The sequence below is a fragment of the Nyctereutes procyonoides genome, unplaced genomic scaffold (genome assembly GCF_905146905.1).
Source record: "Nyctereutes procyonoides isolate TBG_1078 unplaced genomic scaffold, NYPRO_anot_genome, whole genome shotgun sequence".
NCBI lineage: Eukaryota > Metazoa > Chordata > Mammalia > Carnivora > Canidae > Nyctereutes > Nyctereutes procyonoides.
The window spans coordinates 460,214-478,766 of NW_026575117.1; the positions used below are offsets into that span (position 1 = coordinate 460,214).

The 18,553-nt window shown below is 68.4% G+C and overlaps 1 protein-coding gene across 2 annotated transcripts in view; it reads left to right on the plus strand.

Annotated features, from left to right (window-relative positions):
* The window catches only part of KIRREL1 (kirre like nephrin family adhesion molecule 1), a 62,481-nt gene extending 53,018 nt beyond the window's left edge, over nt 1-9,463 (plus strand). Inside the window, exons 4-15 of one of the 2 annotated variants that reach the window (XM_055333993.1) lie at nt 940-1,097; nt 1,606-1,756; nt 2,158-2,263; nt 2,373-2,521; nt 2,666-2,793; nt 3,370-3,496; nt 3,577-3,677; nt 4,601-4,799; nt 5,070-5,177; nt 5,284-5,423; nt 6,011-6,088; nt 6,980-9,462. In XM_055333993.1, the coding sequence (XP_055189968.1) occupies nt 940-1,097; nt 1,606-1,756; nt 2,158-2,263; nt 2,373-2,521; nt 2,666-2,793; nt 3,370-3,496; nt 3,577-3,677; nt 4,601-4,799; nt 5,070-5,177; nt 5,284-5,423; nt 6,011-6,088; nt 6,980-7,453 (1,919 nt within the window). In that variant the 3' untranslated portion in view covers nt 7,454-9,462. Of the gene's footprint in view, nt 1-939; nt 1,098-1,605; nt 1,757-2,157; nt 2,264-2,372; nt 2,522-2,665; nt 2,794-3,321; nt 3,497-3,576; nt 3,678-4,600; nt 4,800-5,069; nt 5,178-5,283; nt 5,424-6,010; nt 6,089-6,979 lie in introns of both variants that reach the window. The other variant, XM_055333992.1, reaches the window with a different exon arrangement.
* The last annotated feature ends 9,090 nt before the right edge of the window (nt 9,464-18,553 follow it).

Below are 18,553 nucleotides of genomic sequence, written 5' to 3' on the forward strand. Positions count from 1 at the left end.
GGCTGGGATCCCCGGGGACCGGCTGCCGCCCGCCCTGGCAGCCGGGCTTTCAGGGCAAGGAGCGGCCCTACCTCCAAGGAGCCTGTAATCCGATCACCCGGGCTTCAGGGGCCTGTGGGGATAGGGCAGGGGGACCTCCTGTTTCTTGGCATCGGAAATCTGAGCCAGCCAGTCCCTCCTGCGGTCAGCCGGGGCCTACTGTGCACCGTTGGTAGGCGCCTGGGGACAGCAGCCCTGGTGGGGCGGGGGCCGCACAGTCACCTTGTGCCCCCAACACAAGGTAGGTGAGGCGCTCAGAGCACCCGCCTGGGAACCGCTGACAGGTGGCTGTGGCGGGACGGCCCCTGCAGCAGGTGGGGGGGGACGGCAGGGGACAGCAGAGGTGCAGGTGAGCCAGTGCGGGGAAGCTGGGGAGCCCGGGATGGGGTTGGGGGGTACAGCAGAGGTGCAGGTAGAGCCAGTGCAGGGAGGCTGGCGAGCCCGGACCGTGAGGGGGGTGCTCAGTGGCCTCGCAGGTGTCTGGCAGGGCGCTGGCCCGCTCTCACTCCGCTGCAGGAAATCACCCGCCGGCGGGGATGGCTGTGTCGCCGGGTGGGGGGTGGGGGATGCCAGGAGGCCGGGAGTGCACTGGGCGCCGGCCTGCAGGTGGCTCGGGGCCAGCCCAAGGACGGGGCCCACTGGGTGGGATGCAGGAGGGCGCTCCTCCACTTCCCCCGGTTGAGGCCAAGCCCCCCGTGCGCCGTGCAGGCTGTGCACGGACAGGAGCGGGGGGCGCAAGGGGTCCGTGCTGGTGGCCTGGCCCGAAGCCCCCGGGAGCGAGCGGTACAGTGATTGTGAGTGAGGGGAGCCCCCCCCCCAGGGGCCTGCTGCAGAGGCAGGGACGGCACCGGGTGGGGGCTCTGCCGGCCACACCCCGACTTGGCTCTGCTCGCCCCACAGTCCCCCCCGAGGACACCAGGATCGACGGCGGCCCCGTGCTCCTGCTGCAGGCCGGCACCCCGCACAACCTCACCTGCCGAGCCTTCAACGCCAAGCCGGCCGCCACCATTATCTGGTTCCGGGACGGGACGCAGCAGGAGGGCGCCGTGGCCAGCACGGTGAGGCCTGCTGCCCCCCAGGCCCTCGGCCCCTCCACCCAAGGGGTGTCGGGAGGCGGGCGCTCCTTCCCGCGCACTAGGAGGGACACACGGGCCAGAGCCGGGCAGGACGGATGGACGTGTGCGCTGGGAGGTCCTGAGGGCCGAGGTGGCCGCCAAGGCTTTGCAGAGGGGGCAGGTGCACGTGGAGGAGCCGCGGGGGCCGCCGGACACACGGTGTAGGCCCTGGGGTGGCGGGGCATGGGGGCCGCGGTCAGCCGCCCGGCGCGGACACCTCACAGCCTCGCACTCGGGACTCTGCGGGGTCCGGGAGGACGGTGCACGGAACCCGCTGCGCTTTCTGCCCAGTTTCTCTGGACGCTGACAAGCGAGGAGCAGAGCAGAGCCGGGCCCAGGGTGGGGGGGCAGGGGCGGGCGGGCTGCACCCCTGTTGAAGCTCACGGCCCAGCCGTCCCGATGGCAGCCTAGGCGGCCTGTGGCCTGACCCTGTGCCCCCCCGTGTCCCCAGGAACTGCTGAAGGACGGCAAGAGAGAGACCACCGTCAGCCAGCTGCTCATTAACCCCACAGACCTGGACATCGGGCGTGTGTTCACCTGCCGCAGCGTGAACGAGGCCGTCCCGACCGGCAAGGAGACCTCCATCGAGCTGGACGTGCACCGTGAGTGGGCATCCTGGGCGGGGAGCACCCAGGGGGCCCCGGGACCCGGCCCGCGCCGCGTGCAGCCCAGCCCGTGACCCAGGCTGTGACCTAGTCTCTCTGAGACTTAGTTTCCAATTCTGTAAACCTGAAGAGGCTTAAAACCCAGGCCTGCAGGGTCTTCCCTGAGACTTCAAACTAAAAGCGATCTGGGGGCAAAACGTGAGCACACGTCATCATGGTGGTTTCCTTAACCCACGTGTGGGGGCGAAGTGTTGCCGGGACCCTGCGGGGTCGCGTGGGGAAGGTGCTTCCCCGGAGCTGGAACGCTACAGGCTCCAGTTCCCGGCTCTCCGCCCAGTGGGGATGCCCGGGCCGTGTGTTGGGAAGAGAAGGAAAGACCCTCCACGTCCCGTTTGCAGACCCTCCCACGGTGACCCTGTCCATCGAGCCACAGACGGTGCAGGAGGGCGAGCGTGTCGTCTTCACGTGCCAGGCCACGGCCAACCCCGAGATCCTGGGCTACAGGTGCACGGCGGGGGGGCGGGGGGCGGGAGCTCATGGGGCCTGGGCTGGGGCTGGGGGGGGGCTGGGGGGGCCCAGCCCTGAGCCCCACGCTGCGTTGCCCTCCCCCCAGGTGGGCCAAGGGCGGGTTCGTGATCGAGGATGCCCACGAGAGTCGCTACGAGACTAACGTGGACTATTCCTTCTTCACGGAGCCGGTGTCCTGTGAGGTCCACAACAAAGTGGGCAGCACCAACGTCAGCACCTTGGTGAACGTGCACTGTGAGTGGCCGCAGGGGCCTCGGCAGGCTCCGGGGGGGCCGGGGTCGCCGTGGGGCCAGGGGCCGGGGCAGCAGAGGGACAGAGGATGGCGCCCACGGGCCCCCGACGATGCTGAGACCCTCGCCTGGGCTCCTCTCTGCGCAGTTGCCCCCCGGATCGTCGTGGACCCCAAGCCCACGACCACGGACATCGGCTCCGACGTGACGCTCACTTGCGTCTGGGTGGGCAATCCCCCCCTCACCCTCACCTGGACCAAAAAGGATTCAAACATGGTAAGACGCTTGCTGCCCGACCCGGGCGCCCGGAGCAAGGAGTCGGTCGCAGGTGGGACGGCGGGGTGCGGTGGGGACAGGCCGCAGCCGGGCGTGTTGAGGGCCCTGGGACGCGGAAGCCGGTGCTCGCCATCGAGACCCGCTTCTCCCGGCAGCGCAGCTGGACGGTTCCGTGGCGGCAGGGGGCGGCGGAGGGGCTTCCGCGGACGGGGTGAATGAGTCCACTCCGGATGGCGGGAAGCACGGACTGCACGGGCTGGAGCCGCGGGGAGAGGGATTTCGGGGGGAAGCCGCCTACCCTGTTTGGCAGGGAAAGCCCTAGAAGGGGCGTCAGGGAGGTCGTGTCCTCAGGGAATCGCCAAGCCACCGGCCGCTGTGCCCCCACCAGCCCAGGCTGCCGAGACGGCAGGCATCGGCGCGGCTCCGTTTGGGATCGGGGGATGCACCCTTTGCCCTTCCGGGAATTCACTTGTGGCCCTTCCTGCTTTCTCTCCACTGCGTCCAATGCGGGGCCCCCCTCGCACCCAGGGGCCCAGGCCTCCTGGCTCCCCACCCGAGGCTGCTCTCTCTGCCCAGGTCCTGAGTAACAGCAACCAGCTGCTGTTGAAGTCCGTGACCCAGGCCGATGCCGGCACCTACACCTGCCGCGCCATCGTGCCTCGGATCGGCGTGGCCGAGAGGGAGGTGCCCCTCTACGTGAACGGTGAGCGGCCTGCGGGGCGGCCTGCCCCCCGCCCCCTGCCCCGGCCCGCCCCGGCCCTGACCGGGTCCTCTTGCTCGCAGGGCCGCCCATTATCTCCAGTGAGGCGGTGCAGTACGCCATCAGGGGTGACGGCGGCAAGGTGGAGTGCTTCATCGGGAGCACGCCGCCCCCCGACCGCATCGTGAGTCCCCCCCGCCCCCCACCCGGGTCGTGACCCTGAGCCGCTATCAGCGCTCCCCAGCCCCGTTGGGTCCTCAGCAGCCGGGGCAGGCTCCCTGGCGGAGGGTGCACGGGGAGTGTGCAGCAACAGGTGCAGGAGGCCGGCTCCTGCCACCTGCCCCTCCTGCCTCCCCCCGCCCCCTCGTCCCCACACCACGCGCCATTAAGTCCTCCCGTGACCATTAGCCGTTGAGGCCCTCATCACAGTTAACGGCCGTTCGGCTAACTCCGCGGCTGCCCGGGGACACTTCATTACCACGGCTGCGCAGGCGGCGGCGCACGGCTCCCCGGGGCCTTCTCCGCGGAAGGGAGCCAGCGCTTGGCCACCGCCCCTCGCCCCTCGGCTGCACAGGAGGGGCCCTGGGGGAGGGGCCGCCGCTGTGTGGGGCGGGGGAGCCTGGATGGCCCCCGCCTGGGTTGGCCGAGGAGGAGGCTGGGACTGCGCCATGGTCAGTGAACCTCTAAGACCACAGACCCGGAGCCTGGGCTTGTCACGCTGTAGGCAAGGACGGGGGGGCCACACAGGGGCCGGACATTGGGGCTGCCAGACGGCGGTGCATTGGCCCGGCCGTACCTGCCTTCACGGGATTGCTATGAACACGGACCTTCCCGGACCCCTCCTCTGGAGGCTCATATTTCATAACTCTGGAGTTAGGGCCCGGGCATCTGCATGCTGGAGTGTCCCCAGGTGTGTCTGAGCGCTTCCGACTCCCCGGCACGCCGGGAGCTAGTTTCTCTTAGGCTGGAGACCCTGTGCCGTGGTTGGAGGCAGCAGCTGTGATGGGTTTGCTGCAAGGCTGGACACATGCAGGACATGCAAGACGTGCAGGACGAGGGTGCCCTGAGGGTACCCTTCCTTATCACCCCCTGCCCTCCCCCTGCCAGGCCTGGGCATGGAAGGAGAACTTCCTGGAGGTGGGGACCCTGGAGCGCTACACAGTGGAGCGGACCAACTCGGGCAGCGGGGTGCTGTCCACCCTCACCATCAACAACGTCATGGAGGCCGACTTTCAGACCCACTACAACTGCACGGCCTGGAACAGCTTTGGGCCGGGCACGGCCATCATCCAGCTGGAAGAGCGAGGTGACCGCGGCCGGGGTGTGGGCAGCTGGGGTCCTGCTCCCTGGCCTCTCCCCCGGCAGGCCTTGTGGGGAGCAGCTCTCTGGGGCCTGCATGGGGCCTAGCTGGGGAAACCCGCTCCCGGGCGGTGGGGCCACGGGGTGGGGAAGGACGGCAGGCCCAGGGGCAGGCGTGGGGAAGGGCCCCGACCCCGATGCCAGTGGAGCGCGTGGGGCCCGGCCTGCAGGTCCTCGCGAGACGCCGTCCTCACCCCAGCCCTCCCTTCCTCTGCAGAAGTGCTGCCCGTGGGCGTCATCGCGGGGGCCACCATCGGCGCAGGCGTCCTGGTCACCTTCTTCTTCATCGCCCTGGTGTTCTTCCTCTACCGCCGCCGCAAAGGCAGTGAGTACGGCCCCCGCCCACCCCGCGCCCCCAGCGGGCAGGCCCAGGCGCCCCGGGGTGAGCCGCAGAGGCTGGCGGAGCGTCCAGGCTGCCCCTCCCTATCCAGGCCGCAAGGACGTGACCCTGCGGAAGCTGGACATCAAGGTGGAGACTGTGAACCGCGAGCCGCTCACGATGCATTCCGACCGGGAGGATGACACTACCAGCGTGTCCACTGCCACTCGGGTCATGAAGGCCATCTACTCGGTGAGGGCCCCTGCCTCCCGCCCCACTCCCCTCTTCCCGCTCTTGGGACCCCCGCCCCCCCCGGCTCTACTGACCTCCTTCTCCCCCACGTCCCTTCCTGGGCCAGCCTTGGTCCCATGTACACACGTACGTGCGCTCACACGTGCTCCACATGTACACGCAGCTGCACAGACGCTTGTGCACACATGCATGTGCGCACAGATCCTCCCCTGGCTGGTCTCCCAGTAGCAGAGGACCTGCAGGCCACGCCCTCCATAGGCCGCACTTGGCCCCGTCCTTCCCACGCAGTCAGAGTTGGAAACGCCCGGAAGTTTTCTGGTCCAGCTGCCCGGCAGCTCAGACGGGCCGTCCCAGGGAGGGGCAGTGACACTCCCGGAGTCACACTGTGCGTCAGCCACAAAGCTGGCACCAGCTCCGGTCTCTGCCCCCACGGGCCCCAGAGTTTCTGCTGCACTTGCACCCAGCACCCGGTCTGCCCGTGACCCCAGACTCCACCTCACCCCCCCACCCCGCAGCCAGGGGCCCCAGGGCACGGGGCCGGGCGGCATAGGGCGAGTCCCCAACCCTGATGTCCTGCGGCTCCGCAGTCCTTCAAGGATGATGTGGACCTGAAGCAGGACCTGCGCTGCGACGCCATGGACACGCGGGAGGAGTACGAGATGAAGGTGCGGGGGCGGCGGTGGGGAGGGGGCCGGGCTCCCTGGAGGTGAAGGTACAGCACAGTGGGGGTGGCCTGGGGAGGGGGCGCAGGCTCCCCGGAGGTGAGGTGCGCACGTTGGGGGCACCTGGGGAGGGGCGCGAGCTCCCGGGGAGGTAAAGGTGTTCACGGTTGGGGGTGGCCTGGGAAGGGGGCGCGGGCTCCCCGGGGAGGTGCGCGCATTGGGGGGGGGCCTGAGGGGGGCCTTGGGAGGTGAGGTTCGTGCATTGGGGGGGCTGGGGAGGGGGCGCGGGCTCCCCGGGGAGGTGCGCGCATGGGGGGGGCTGAGGGGGGCCTGGGGAGGTGAGGTTCGTGCATTGGGGGGGCTGGGGAGGGGGCGCGGGCTCCCCGGGGAGGTGAAGGTGCGCACAGTGGGGGGTGGCTGGGGAAGGGGGGGATGACTCCCAGGGAGGTGAAGGTGCGCGCGGTGGGGGGGCCTGGGGAGGGGGCGCGGGCTCCCCGGGGAGGTGCGCGCATTGGGGGGGGCTGAGGGGGGCCTGGGGAGGTGAGGTTCGTGCATTGGGGGGGCTGGGGAGGGGGCGCGGGCTCCCCGGGGAGGTGCGCGCATGGGGGGGGCTGAGGGGGGCCTGGGGAGGTGAGGTTCGTGCACTGGGGGGGCTGGGGAGGGGGCGCGGGCTCCCCGGGGAGGTGAAGGTGCGCACAGTGGGGGGTGGCTGGGGAAGGGGGGGATGACTCCCAGGGAGGTGAAGGTGCGCGCGGTGGGGGGGGGCCTGGGGAGGGGGCGCGGGCTCCGGGGACGCGAAGGTGTGCACGGTGGGGGGCGCCTGGGGCGGGGCGCGGGCTCCCGGGGGGCAGCTGCACGGCTCGCGTGCCTCCACCGCGCCCGCCTCGCCCGCAGGACCCCACCAACGGCTACTACAACGTGCGCGCCCACGAGGACCGGCCTGCGTCCCGGGCCGTGCTCTACGCCGACTACCGCGCCCCGGGGCCCGCGCGCTTCGACGGCCGCCCCGCCTCCCGCCTGTCGCACTCGAGCGGCTACGCGCAGCTCAGCTCCTACAGCCGCGCCCCCGCGTCCGACTTCGGGCCGGAGCCCCCCGCCGCCGGGCCCCCCAACCCCGCGGGCGCTGACGGGGCGGGCGCGCTGTCCTACGAGAACTACGACAAGTTCGGCCCGCACCCGTTCCCCGCGGCGGCCGGCTTCCCGGGCTACCGGCTGGGCTACCCGCAGGCGCCGGCCGGGCTGGAGCGGACCCCGTTCGAGGCCTACGACCCCATCGGCAAGTACGCGACGGCCACGCGCTTCTCCTACACGTCGCAGCACTCGGACTTCGGGCAGCGCTTCCAGCAGCGCATGCAGACGCACGTGTAGGCGCGCGCCCGGCCGGCAGCCCTGGCCTTCGGGGAGCGGGTCTCCCGGAAACACCCCGTCCCGAGGATGGTGCTCCGCAAGCCCCGGCCTCCCGGGCCTGCCCTTCCCTCTTCTTCGGGAGGATGTGTCTCCTCCGACCTGTGCCCTCGTCCTGCGCCGGCGCGGCCCCTGGGAGCCAGGTGCGGGGGCGCGCGGGGCCCCGAGTGCGCGAGGGCCGCGCGCACAGGTGGGTGGAAACGCGGTGGCCCGCCCGGCCCTCGCAGTCCCTCCCGGGCTGCAGCAGGGACCTCGGGTCAGTGGGTGCGGGTTAGCGGGTGCGCCCCAGCTCGCATCCAGCCCTCTCCAGCTGCCACCCGCGCGCCTGTGGGGAGACCTGCGCCTCGGCCTGCAGAGGATCCAGATTTCTCCAGTAGCTGCTTTCTTTCCCGTCCGTGCAGAGCCAGACGGTTAGATGGGGGGGGGCGGCCGGGGGGGGGGGCACCGGGTGCTGACAGCCAGCCCCCTGGGACCCCTCTGCCCGAGCCCCTTCCTGCCCCGTCGCCCGCATCCCGGCTTCAACTCTGGGGCCTGTGCCAGCGGGTGGCGTCGGGGTGGGATGCCACAGGCTAGGTTTCAAAGACAACAACAACAACAAAAAAAACAATGAAAACCTCATTTGGGGAGACAAAAGAGCTGTAGGGAGTCCCCCCCGCCCCCCCGCACAGAGCCCCGATGGGAGGGAAAGGGGGCACCCGTTCTCCGCCAGATTCCCAGCACCGTCCATTTACTCTGAATTTCCAAGCACTTTGAATCCATTTTTAAACATTCAGGTGGTAAGACCTGTCCAGAGGCTGTGACAGGCTCGGGGAGGGGCCCGGCCCTCAGACCCGCCGTCCCGCCGCCGCCGCTGGCAGGGAGGCTGCCACCCAGGGGAGCGGGCCGCAGTGTCTGGAGACAGCTTTGGGTTTGTTGTTGAGTGTCTTTTTTTTTTTTTAATTTTGTTTCTTGGACCAATCAGATTCCTCCTTTCACTTCCAGTGCCTTGAGTGTCCAGCTTCGGTCGAGGGCCCGGTGTGGGGGGCCAGAGGGGACAGGTATCGCCAGCCCCAGACGCACCGTCAGGTGTTGGCGGGAAAGGGGCCTGGAGGGGAGGGGAGGGCCACCCCGGGCAGGTGGCGCGGAAGGGCACTGCAGGCAGTCATGCCCATGCTGTCCCCACACGCACATTCCACGCGGCCATTCCCAGCCACCACCTCTGACCAAAGAGAACTGTGCCCCCGCCCGGGCTCCCCGGCACCCGCGTGCCCTCTCTCGTGGTCACCACTCATTAGTCCTGTTTGCTTTAACGACTTACATGCTCATCAGCCACAGGCCATCACCACCCTTGCGGATGGGTCTGCGGGGTGACATTCCTCACCCGCCCTGGGAGGGACGGACCAGCTAATGCCCAGCCCGTGGGCTACCCCTGCGTGCCCCCCCCCGCAGCCACAGGGGCTCCAGCTGTGCCCGCCCCTCCCCCGGGAGCTGGCCCTCCCTCAGCGTCCCCCTGGGCAAACCCGGGACAGGCCTGGGAAGGGTGCAGGTTCCCGTGCGGGTGGATTCCTGCCTGGCCTGACGGTCGTCGCAGAAACAAGCCGCGCGCAGCCCGGCCCGCTCACCTCTGAACACCACGATGGCTTTTTTAAACACGAGCATCCCAGAAACTGTTCATTTGGACTCGGGGTTTGGCCACATTGTGACTCCTCCCTTTCCGTGTCAGTGCTGGGCCCACTCGGCCGAAACGAGGACGCGGTGGCGCCCGGGGTCGCTAGCCGCTGGCCACCTCGGCTGACGGCTCAGGGACCGTGGGTTTCCAGACGCCTGTGAGCGGAGTCCCTTCCCCGCTCTGGGCACGGCTCGGGGGACCCCAGCACCCCAGGGCCTCCCCGCCCCCCACCTCTTGCATGCTGGTCTGATGGACGGCTGCCATCCTGGTCTTGCTGTTCGTTTGGGGAGGTGGAGGCCCAGCACCAGGGTGGGGAGCGGGGGGCAGTATGCCAGCGGGGCGGGGGGCGCAGGAGGGGCTCCTCTGGGAGGGCGCTTTGGCTGTGGCCGTCTGGTTGGACGTGTGGGGAACGCGCGCCTGCAGGGTGTCCTGGGGGCCGCATGCCAGGCCTCGGTGAGGTGGGTGTGGGGCGACCTCTGGCCCCCGCCCGACTCCTGTGTGTGGCCAGGCCGGAGCATGGGCTGCATCCCCCGGTGCCGGGCTCCGGGCAGCCTGGACCGAGGGGAAGCTGCCCTCGCTGGGCGCGGAGAAGCCGGGGTGCCCCCAGCACACGGGGAGGTGAGCGCGCTGCCCCCTCCGTGCAGCTGGGAGACCCAGGAGGGCGGAGCGTTGTGACACAGACTCTGAATGTCCCAGAGGCGGGTGTGACTCAGGGAGCCACAGAGGCTGCCCTGGTGGGGGCCCAGCCCCAGGGTGGTGGTGAGCTCAGGCAGGAGCCCGCAGGGCCGGGGCGCCCTGCCTGGGGAGGGAAGGTCAGCTTGACCCGCCTGCGGGCCCCCCCTGCACCCCTCTTGCCCCACACATTGAGGGGCGCATCCGGGACAAAGCCCCCGTGCCCCCTGCTCTGTGTGGCTCTGTGCTCCTCAGGATGGAGCCAGGTGGGCTGTGGGGACCCCTGCTCCTGCATGTCCAGGCCCGGCCCTGGCTCCCCACGGCTGCCCCGTCCGCGAGGCATTCCTCCGTGGGCCCTTCCTGTTAGGGAGTCACGGCGTGTGGGGCCGGTGGGGAGCCGGGGACGCTCACGCACGCGCCAGGGGACAGTGCTGGGACAGGCGTGTTTCTGTGAAGAAGCTACAAAGCTCGACTTAGCTCCCCCCTCCCTGGTTCCCCTCCAAGGCACCTGCCCCCCTGGCCTCCCTGTGCTGCCTTGGGCTCCCTCTGCTAGGTGCGCAGCCAGGTGCACGGGACCAGGTGCGTGGCCAGGTGCGCGGCCAGGTGCATGGGGCCAGGTGCGCGGCCAGGTGTACGCGGGGGCGGGGTGGGGTCAGGCCCGCCAAGCATCACTGTGAGGGGGCTCCAGGCCCTGTCCCTGGAGAAACCATTGCTGCGCAGCAGTCACAGGCCATATGGGCGGCTCTGGTACAAGCCTGCCCTGAAAAATAATAACGGTAATAATAATAATAATGTTAGTAGCTCCGTTTGCGTAGAACTGTCACATTCCTGCCAGCCTCCTGCCCCTGCCCCTGGCCTCCCGCCCGCCGCGACCGCTGGCCTTCGTCGGGGCGGTGGGCCTGCGGCCTTCTACCTGTGTCTGGGGGTCAGGTGCTGCCCCCGCCCCTGGGAACGCCCCCACCGGGGACGGAGCAGCCGAGTGGCCGTGCAGTCCCGCTGGGCGCCGCCTGGTAGCGGCCGGACCTGGGGTGGGGGCACCCCGTTCGCCGGGAGGTGGGGCCGCGCTCTCTGCCCCGACCAGCCTGGGGTCACGGCCTCCACTCCCGGCTCCGGCTGCGTTTTGTCCTCCCGAACCCCAAAAATAAACGGATCCATGATGACGATTAAGAGAAGAGAGAAAAGAATATTATTTTTGTTAGGACAGACCATCGTAGGTTTTTAGCAACGTGTGTCTGTGTGCCCTCACACCTTTTCCTACTCTGTTTTCATTTTCCTTTTTTTTAAATATTATGTACTATATTTTTAGTCTCAAACACACTATATATTATATATATTTAATTTTTTTATATATATAAATATAAATGTTTTAAAAAGTACCATGTTTTGTGTCCTTTAAGGCATGGGCAGCTCTGGTTACTTAAAGGCTGGGGGTGACGGGGTCACACTCGGGGGGATTTGGTCCTTGGGGTTGCGCTTGCAGGGACGGTCTGCTCGCGTCCCCTCCAGGCGCTGACTTGGGGTGCGGTGCCGCAGGGCCCTGAGGCCTGGGGGTGGAGGGATGCGGGGCGCCAACAGCGGGAGGCTCCAGCTGCCACAACCCCGTGCCCGAAAGGCCGGTGCCTCCTCCACTCCTGGGGCAGGAAAGGGGGCGACGGGGCCTGGAGTCCGGATCCCAAAAGAGCCAGGAGGCGGGGAAGCCGGACCGTTTCCAGTTATTAAGGTGCAGACGTCCCGAGCGGGGGACGGAGCAGGTGCCGTGGACGGCGCGGCCATCCCGCTGACAAATCCGAAATCCCGGGGTGCGGTGGCCTCCGAAAGGATTTCGCTCTGACCGTTGCACAAGCGTGTTTGAGGCGCACCGGGAGAAAAGGCTGTGTTCAGATGATGCTTTTCGAAAGCCATGACTCCAGAGACACGCGAGGCCTTGTGGTCTGCATCACGCGTGGGACAGCCAAGCAAAGTAGCGCTGGCCCGCGGCGGCCACTCCGCGTGCCGGGGACACGGACGCACAGACAGAGGTGGCGCAGCTGAGCGGCACGCACAGGTGAGGCAACCGTTTCCGAGCAGGTTGGAGGTGACGTGCGGAGGCCCCGCTGAGGCAGGGCCGGCGCCGCAGGGGCCGTGGGGAGAGGCAGCGGGCGGGAATGAGAGGCCGGGGGCCGCAGGGGGGAAGCGGGCTGTGGCACTTGGGGTCCAGAGGCGAGCGGAACGGCCTGAGGAAGGAAAGATGAGGAGAAACAGGTGCGCATCGTGGAGGCCCGTTGGGCAGGTGCCGTCCAGGCGGGATGCTCGGCGCCCTGCCGCCCCCAGCCTGCGGACGGGCAGGGACCACCAAGCTCCGCAGCTGTAAAGGCCACTCCCCCGGAGGTCCGGGCCCATGACCCTGTGTGGTGGCCTCAGCCCCGGCACATGCATGGAGGATGGATGGACAGGAGGGGACAGTGGGCAGCCCCGGGGGGGACGGGACAGTGGGCAGCTGCAGGGGGGACAGGATGGTGGGCAGCCTGGAGGGGACGGGACGGTCAGCCCCGTGGACGCCGGGCACCCAGGTCTTCCCCCCTGAGGGCCCTGCACTGACCCACGTGCGTTGGCCGCATGGAAGGACGTTGCGGGTCCCACCGACCCAGCGCCCAGACTGGAGGACGTGGCCGCCCCGCGTGGTGCGGGTCAGGGCGCAGTGATCACAGGTGACCCGTGGCTCCCTGATGACCCCGGTGCTCTCTACCCAGCAGGCAGGTGCCGTCACCACATGATGATGGGCCCTGCCCGGGGAAGGGGGGTCCTGAGTGTGCACCCTGGGGCCCCTTTCCTTGGGGATGTAGGGGCAGTTGGCAGCCACCCCAGGTGCCTCGGGCCTGCAGGGTCCCACAGGTCAGCGCCCGGGCGCAGCCCTGGAAAATGCCGTGAGCTCGCAGGGCGGCGAGGCACCCGAGCCCCAGCACCTGCCGAGCGCTCGCCCACGGACGCCGATGTCCTCAGTTGCGACTCGCAGCGCCCGCCCCCCTGCCACCCCCATTCATGCTGTGTCCTGACGGCCCCATTGAGAGCAGATGGCGGGCAGTGGCCTCTGTGTCCCCCCACATCTGACCCGGGAGGCCAGCTGTCTGCACACCCAGCACCTGAGGCGGAGGCCGGGCGTCTCCTCACCCCCATCCTTATGCGGTGACTACCTGCCCCCAGGTGCCTCCTCGCACAGGAGCCAGAGGATCTCTTGTCCCTCTCCCTGTCCCTCTCCCGTCCCTATCCCCGTCCCTCTCCCGTTCTTCTCTGCATCCTTCTCCCCATCCCTGTCCTGTCTCTCTACCCATCTCTCTCCCCATCCCTCTCTCGCCCCTCTCCCATCCCTCTCCCCCGGCCTCTTCCCATTCCTCTCCCATCCTTCTCCCTGTCCCACTCCCTGCCCTCTCCATGCCCCTCTCTACTTGGCACTGCTCCCTCATTTGTCGCCAGGCAAATACATCCCTCACGCATTTGCCAAGTGGGGATCATTTCATATTTTTCGTTCCCGTATAACAGGCCCCGGTCGGTAGTGCCCCTCAGGCGGCGCCGTGCCCACCCCGTGGCCCGGTACCTGGTCGTGGGTTTCTGGAGGTGACCAGCACTCTGCTTCCCCGGCAGAGGTGGCCCCGGGGTCTGCACCCCCGAGAGTCGAGGCTGCCCCGCGGGACTCCGCCTCCTCTGCACCTGGAGCAGGAGTGTTTATCCGGCCTCGGGACAGTCTGTGCATCAAGACACTTGGTCTCCGAGAGCAGGGCGGCTTCTCGAGAGTCTGTGCTTGGGGATCTGAGTCCCGGGGCTTTCCTCGGCCCCTCCAGGCAGGTGCTCGGAGCCGCTGGGAACATCATGTGACCCCTCCAGGCCCCGGGTCACTGGTTGACACTCATCAGTCCTTCATTCTCGCCAAATATACGTACTGCACGTTCACCGGGGGGTGGGCACTGTTCCAAACCCGGGGAGTTTGCAGGGCAACAGGGCGCCTGCTCCCGTGGCGCTCCCGGGGACGATGGAGGACAGCGGGTGGAGGGTGACACCGCGGGGCGAGCGGGCGGGGGGCAGGGTGGGCGGGACGAGGGGGTGTACAGGATGAGAAGAGCCCGGGTCAGCTTGCGGAGAGAATGTTCTAGGCAAAGGCACCTGCAGTGGCAAAGGTCCCGCAGCAGAACGGAGGTGTGAGGGTCTACGGCCCCGCGAGGAGCCCGCTGGGGGTGCCCTGGGGTGCGGGAGGTGGGGACGGGGCTCGGGGGCCTGCAGGCCAGCAGAGGGCTGGGGTGGCTCTGAGATGAGGAAACTCACGCAAGTGCTGTTTTTCTAGGTCAGAGATGGTCGAGCATCAGCAACTCTACGTGGTTCAACCTAATAGATGTGAACGTGCCCTATTGCTGATTTATTATCAGCACTTTACGAAAACCAGGCTTTCCCATTGTTTTGGCAGGACCGAGGGGAGGGCGTTTCTTGCTTCTACTGAGCATGAGCCTGCCTCCTTGCAGTTGCAGTTTCCGCCCAGTGGCTGTAATCCCAGGGTGCTGCCAGCCGGGACCCCCCCGCCCCCACCCCCTCCACGTTACTCGTCGCCGTGACGTGATGTCATGTCTCCTCCGAGGCACCAGGCGGGTCTCTCCCGAGTTAAATATCTCGGATCCTGCAAACCCTTGCTGTGGCCTCGCGGTTCCCTGGCTCTGCTCCTCTGGCTCGGGCCGATGGTGGGCAGTGGGGAGGAGGCTGTGAGCGGGAGGCCATGGCGGGGAGGCTGTGGGGGGAGGCTGTGGGGGGAGGCGGTGGGGAGGACACGGTGGGGGGCAGGCTGTGGGGGGAGGCATGCTTCCGCCGCACAACACTGGGGGGCAGCTCTGCACCTCACCCCGCTGGGGCTCTCTGCATTCCCTGGCCGGTCCCCCTCAGTGAGCACACGGCCTTCGGGTCTCCCCTTAGGGGACGGAGGGGACAGAGGGGACGGCGGCCCTTCACCTCCCAAAGGCCCGGGAGCCATCCTGTCCCTGCAGCAGGAGGGGCCAGCTCCCGCAGCTCAGGCTCAGGCAAGCCCACCCCACACACTCGACTCCCCGGCTGCCCCAAGGCCTGGAATGTTCTGTGCAGGGGCCTGCCAGGAACTCTTCAACCGGGCGGCTGGCGTGGCAAGGGTCACTGGGACCTCCTGCATCTCTGCTTCCTCATCCATGGAAGCGGGGGAATGAGGCGGGCGTGGGTCCCACGTCCAGCACCCCGACCCCCGCGGGGCCGGACGGCCTCCCCGCTCCCCTGGCTGTGCCCCGGGGCCTGCGCTCCAGGCCGCGTGGGTGCGGAGCCGTCGCCCCCCGGAGAAGGAAGCTCCTTGTTCCCCTGCCGGTCCCTGCGAGCAGCAGCCGCCCGACGTCCCCCTGAAGCGCAGAGGACGCTCCCACGCACTGGGGCGGGCTGGTCACCCTGAAGGCCAACCACCCTGAAGGCCATTGACAGGCTCCCGGTTACTAACCCTGGTTTGACGCCTGTGCCTCTGGCCCCGGCCCTGTGCGCGGTCAGGCGGCGGGTGCCCCAGGTGGTCCCCCCGCCCCCGGGAGGACTTGGCCGCCCGGGCACCGTGCCCGCCGGCATCCCGCAAGGCCAGGGACCAGCACCGGGTGCGGGCACTGGGGGGGGGCGGTGGGGGCCGGCATCTTCCCCCCTTCATCTGCCACAAACCCAGGACACACGCGGCACATGGCACCTTGAGGCCGAGGCCCGAGCCTCCGTGGAGCCGACACCGGGCACGGGCCGGGCTTCCATGGGGCATCACCCTTCACCCCGGAGGTGCACCCCAACCTCCTGCTGCGACGCTAACCTGATGCGGTACCTCATCCTGGGGTCACTCCATGGTCCCCGTCAAGGGTGGCCCCAAATCCAGCCCGTCAGCACCTGCGGGCCACGTGGCCTGACGCCCCTTCCAGTGTCTGGGCGGCTCGATGCCTCCCCGGGGCCCACCCGTGAGACTGCTTTCCGTTCCGGGGGTCCCAGGACCCCCACGGGAACCCGGGGATCCCTCCTGCCGTGGGGGCGCGTGGACAGCCGACCCCCCCCATCCGGCTCTCCTCCGCGGGTCCAGGGCACAGCAGGTCGCGGCTGGGGCCCCCCACGCTCCGCGGACAAACACTCGGGCGGCCCGTGTCCTCGGCAGCCAGGCGCTGCAGGGAGGCCGCCTTGGCCCCTTGTGCCCATGAGGGAGGCGTGGCTCCCCTTCAGCTCCCGGAGGGTTGGAAACGGACCCGTAGCCTCCCTTGGCTGGAGCACAGAATGGTTTTCTCTTAAAAAAAAAAAAAAAAAAAAAAAAAAAAAAAAAAAAAAAAACAAGCTTAATATGTTTATAGTTTTGATTTATTTTCATTAGCTTCCGTGCCGGTCAACATAAAATAATTATAAATTTAAGATTACAGTGGAAATCACTATCATTTTAATTAAAAAAAAACAACAACAGTGGAGGAGGTTGGGAGGCTATATATACCCTCTGCCCTATCTCTCCTGGGAACGTTAAAAAAAAATCCTGTCACGCACTAGGAAAGGTTTTAATGGGAAAGTGAAGGGAAGAGGCGAAGAGGTGGGAGCAGGGAGCGTGGGGAGGAGCCTGGGAGCCCAGGACGGCTGCGATCCCGGCGCCTTTGGGGCCCTGGGGTGCTGCAGAGATCCCGAGTCTGGCGCCAAGCTCGGGGTCTGGCTCCCAGGCCTCCCCTGGAGCACCCAGGCCTGGGCCTGCATGGGAGCCGCTGTCGCCGTCCGCCACCCGGAGGAGAGCCGCCGCCGGGGCCCCACGTGGGTGGGTCGGGGCCCCCAGCCGGGCCCCCCCGGGCCCCCCATCCCGCCACCCCGCCCAGCACACGCAGTGGGAGAAGGCTGAGATGGCCACCGTGTCCTGGCGGAGCCGCAGCCGCCCCGGCCGCGCAGGAAGGTGCATCACACTCGCCCAGAGACACGGGTGCGCGCTCCGAGCCCGGGCCCCCGGGGCTGCCCCCCAGGGCCCCACCGCCACCTGCCTGCGTCCTGGCCGGCCACCCGGGGCGGGGCCAGGAGCTCCACCGGGCCCTCAGAGGTCGCGATGCCCAGAGAGCAAGCAAACAGCGTTCCTGCGGGGCTCTTACGTCCGCAGCTGCGGGTGGGACGGAGGCCTTTGGAGGCCACATCCCTCCCACCCCAGCCCCACACGCGGGCGCTGGCTCCCTGGCCCTCGCGGCACGGGCCGCCACATTTTAGGGTCTGGCCAGCAGGCCCAGGGCGGCGTTGGCTCTCCCCATGTGTGCTCCCCTGGTCCCGAGCGAGCCCTGTGGGACAGGCGTCCCGCTCAGCGTGGAGCTGAGGACACAGCTAGTCACGTCCCGCCAGAGGCCAGCTCTGCCCGAGTCGGGATGGGGCTCCTGGGGGGAGTGTGAGGCCACCGAGGAGCAGGGCGCGGTCGCTTCTTCTGTGAGCCTTTGTGTCTCCGTCTTTCAACGTGTGCGCAGTGTGCTCCTCTTCCCCGAGTCCCGGGGGGATGCAGCGCGGAGGGCGAGGCTTGGCACACGTAGGCGCTCGAGGAAAGGGGCCCCTCACCCTTGAGCATCGCCCCGCGTCCCTGTGCACACAGGGGGCTCGGAGCTGGGAGCCTCGCTGGACGCAGATGCCCCGGAGGACCCCGGGGACCATTTGGGTCAGGATCCCAGACCTGTCCATACCCTTTGGGCAGCTGCTGAAGCGCCTGGACTCCTCACAGTCGGGAAGCAAGAACCCCCATCCCCGTCGTGGTCCTTCTAGTGGGACCAAGACCCCAACCCACAGGAGACAGATCAGCAGCAGGAGATGACATTTAAGTCTGTACGGACAGGAATTCCTGGTGGAGGGCGCGGGGACGGGAGACAGGGCTTAAAGGAACCCAGGCCTTCGTCCTGCTGGGCCCACCCATGAGGGCTTCAGGGACACACGGGGTCTCTAGGGGCGGGGCAGCCAAGAGGCTGGGGTTCGAGGGGGCGGCAGATGCAGGGCTCCCGCCCTGGGAGGCCCGCGCTGGTCCAGGTGCTCCGCTGCTCCATGGCCCCCTTGCTCTGGCCTCCTCCCTGGAGAGGAGCGGGCGCCGTCCAGCTCGCCCCACCCGCGGCGGGGCACATGGGCCTGGCTCCGGCCGTCCCCGGGCTGTCCCCAGGCCGTTCCCCTGTCGTTCCCCATGAGGTTCCCCATGAGGTTCTCGGAGCGGTTCCCCCTGCGGCTCCCTCTGCGGCTCCCCCTGCGGTTCCCCCTGCAGCTCCCCCTGCGGTTCCCCCTGCAGTTCCCCCTGCGGCTCCCCATGCAGTTCCCCTTGCGGCTCCCCCTGCAAGTCCCTGAGCGGTTCCCCCTGCCAAGCCTCCTGACCCCTGGCCGCTTAGCGCACCGACCACAGCTGCCCACCCCGGCCCCAGGCCCGGCTCAGCTGGAGGTGCCGCCAGCTTGGGGTCCTGAGCGCCAGCCCCGCACTGCGTGCAGAGCTTGACTTTAAAAATTTTTAAAAATGAAAAGACAAAGAACACGGAGATGTTTGTAGCAAAGCAGCTTCCACCCCGGGAAGGGTCGTGGGGGCCCCCAGAACCCCAGGACCCAGCTCTGAGGGTCACGGCTTCACTGTGCCGGTGGCTGCGCAGCCGGGTGACGTGGTGAAGCTAGCACCCACCCCCATCCCACCCCCACGTGACCCCTCTGGGCACCCTTGGGCCCTGACTCCTCCCGCCCCAGCTCAGCAGCTCCGGGTCCCAGGCCGGGCCACAGGGGGAGCGTGC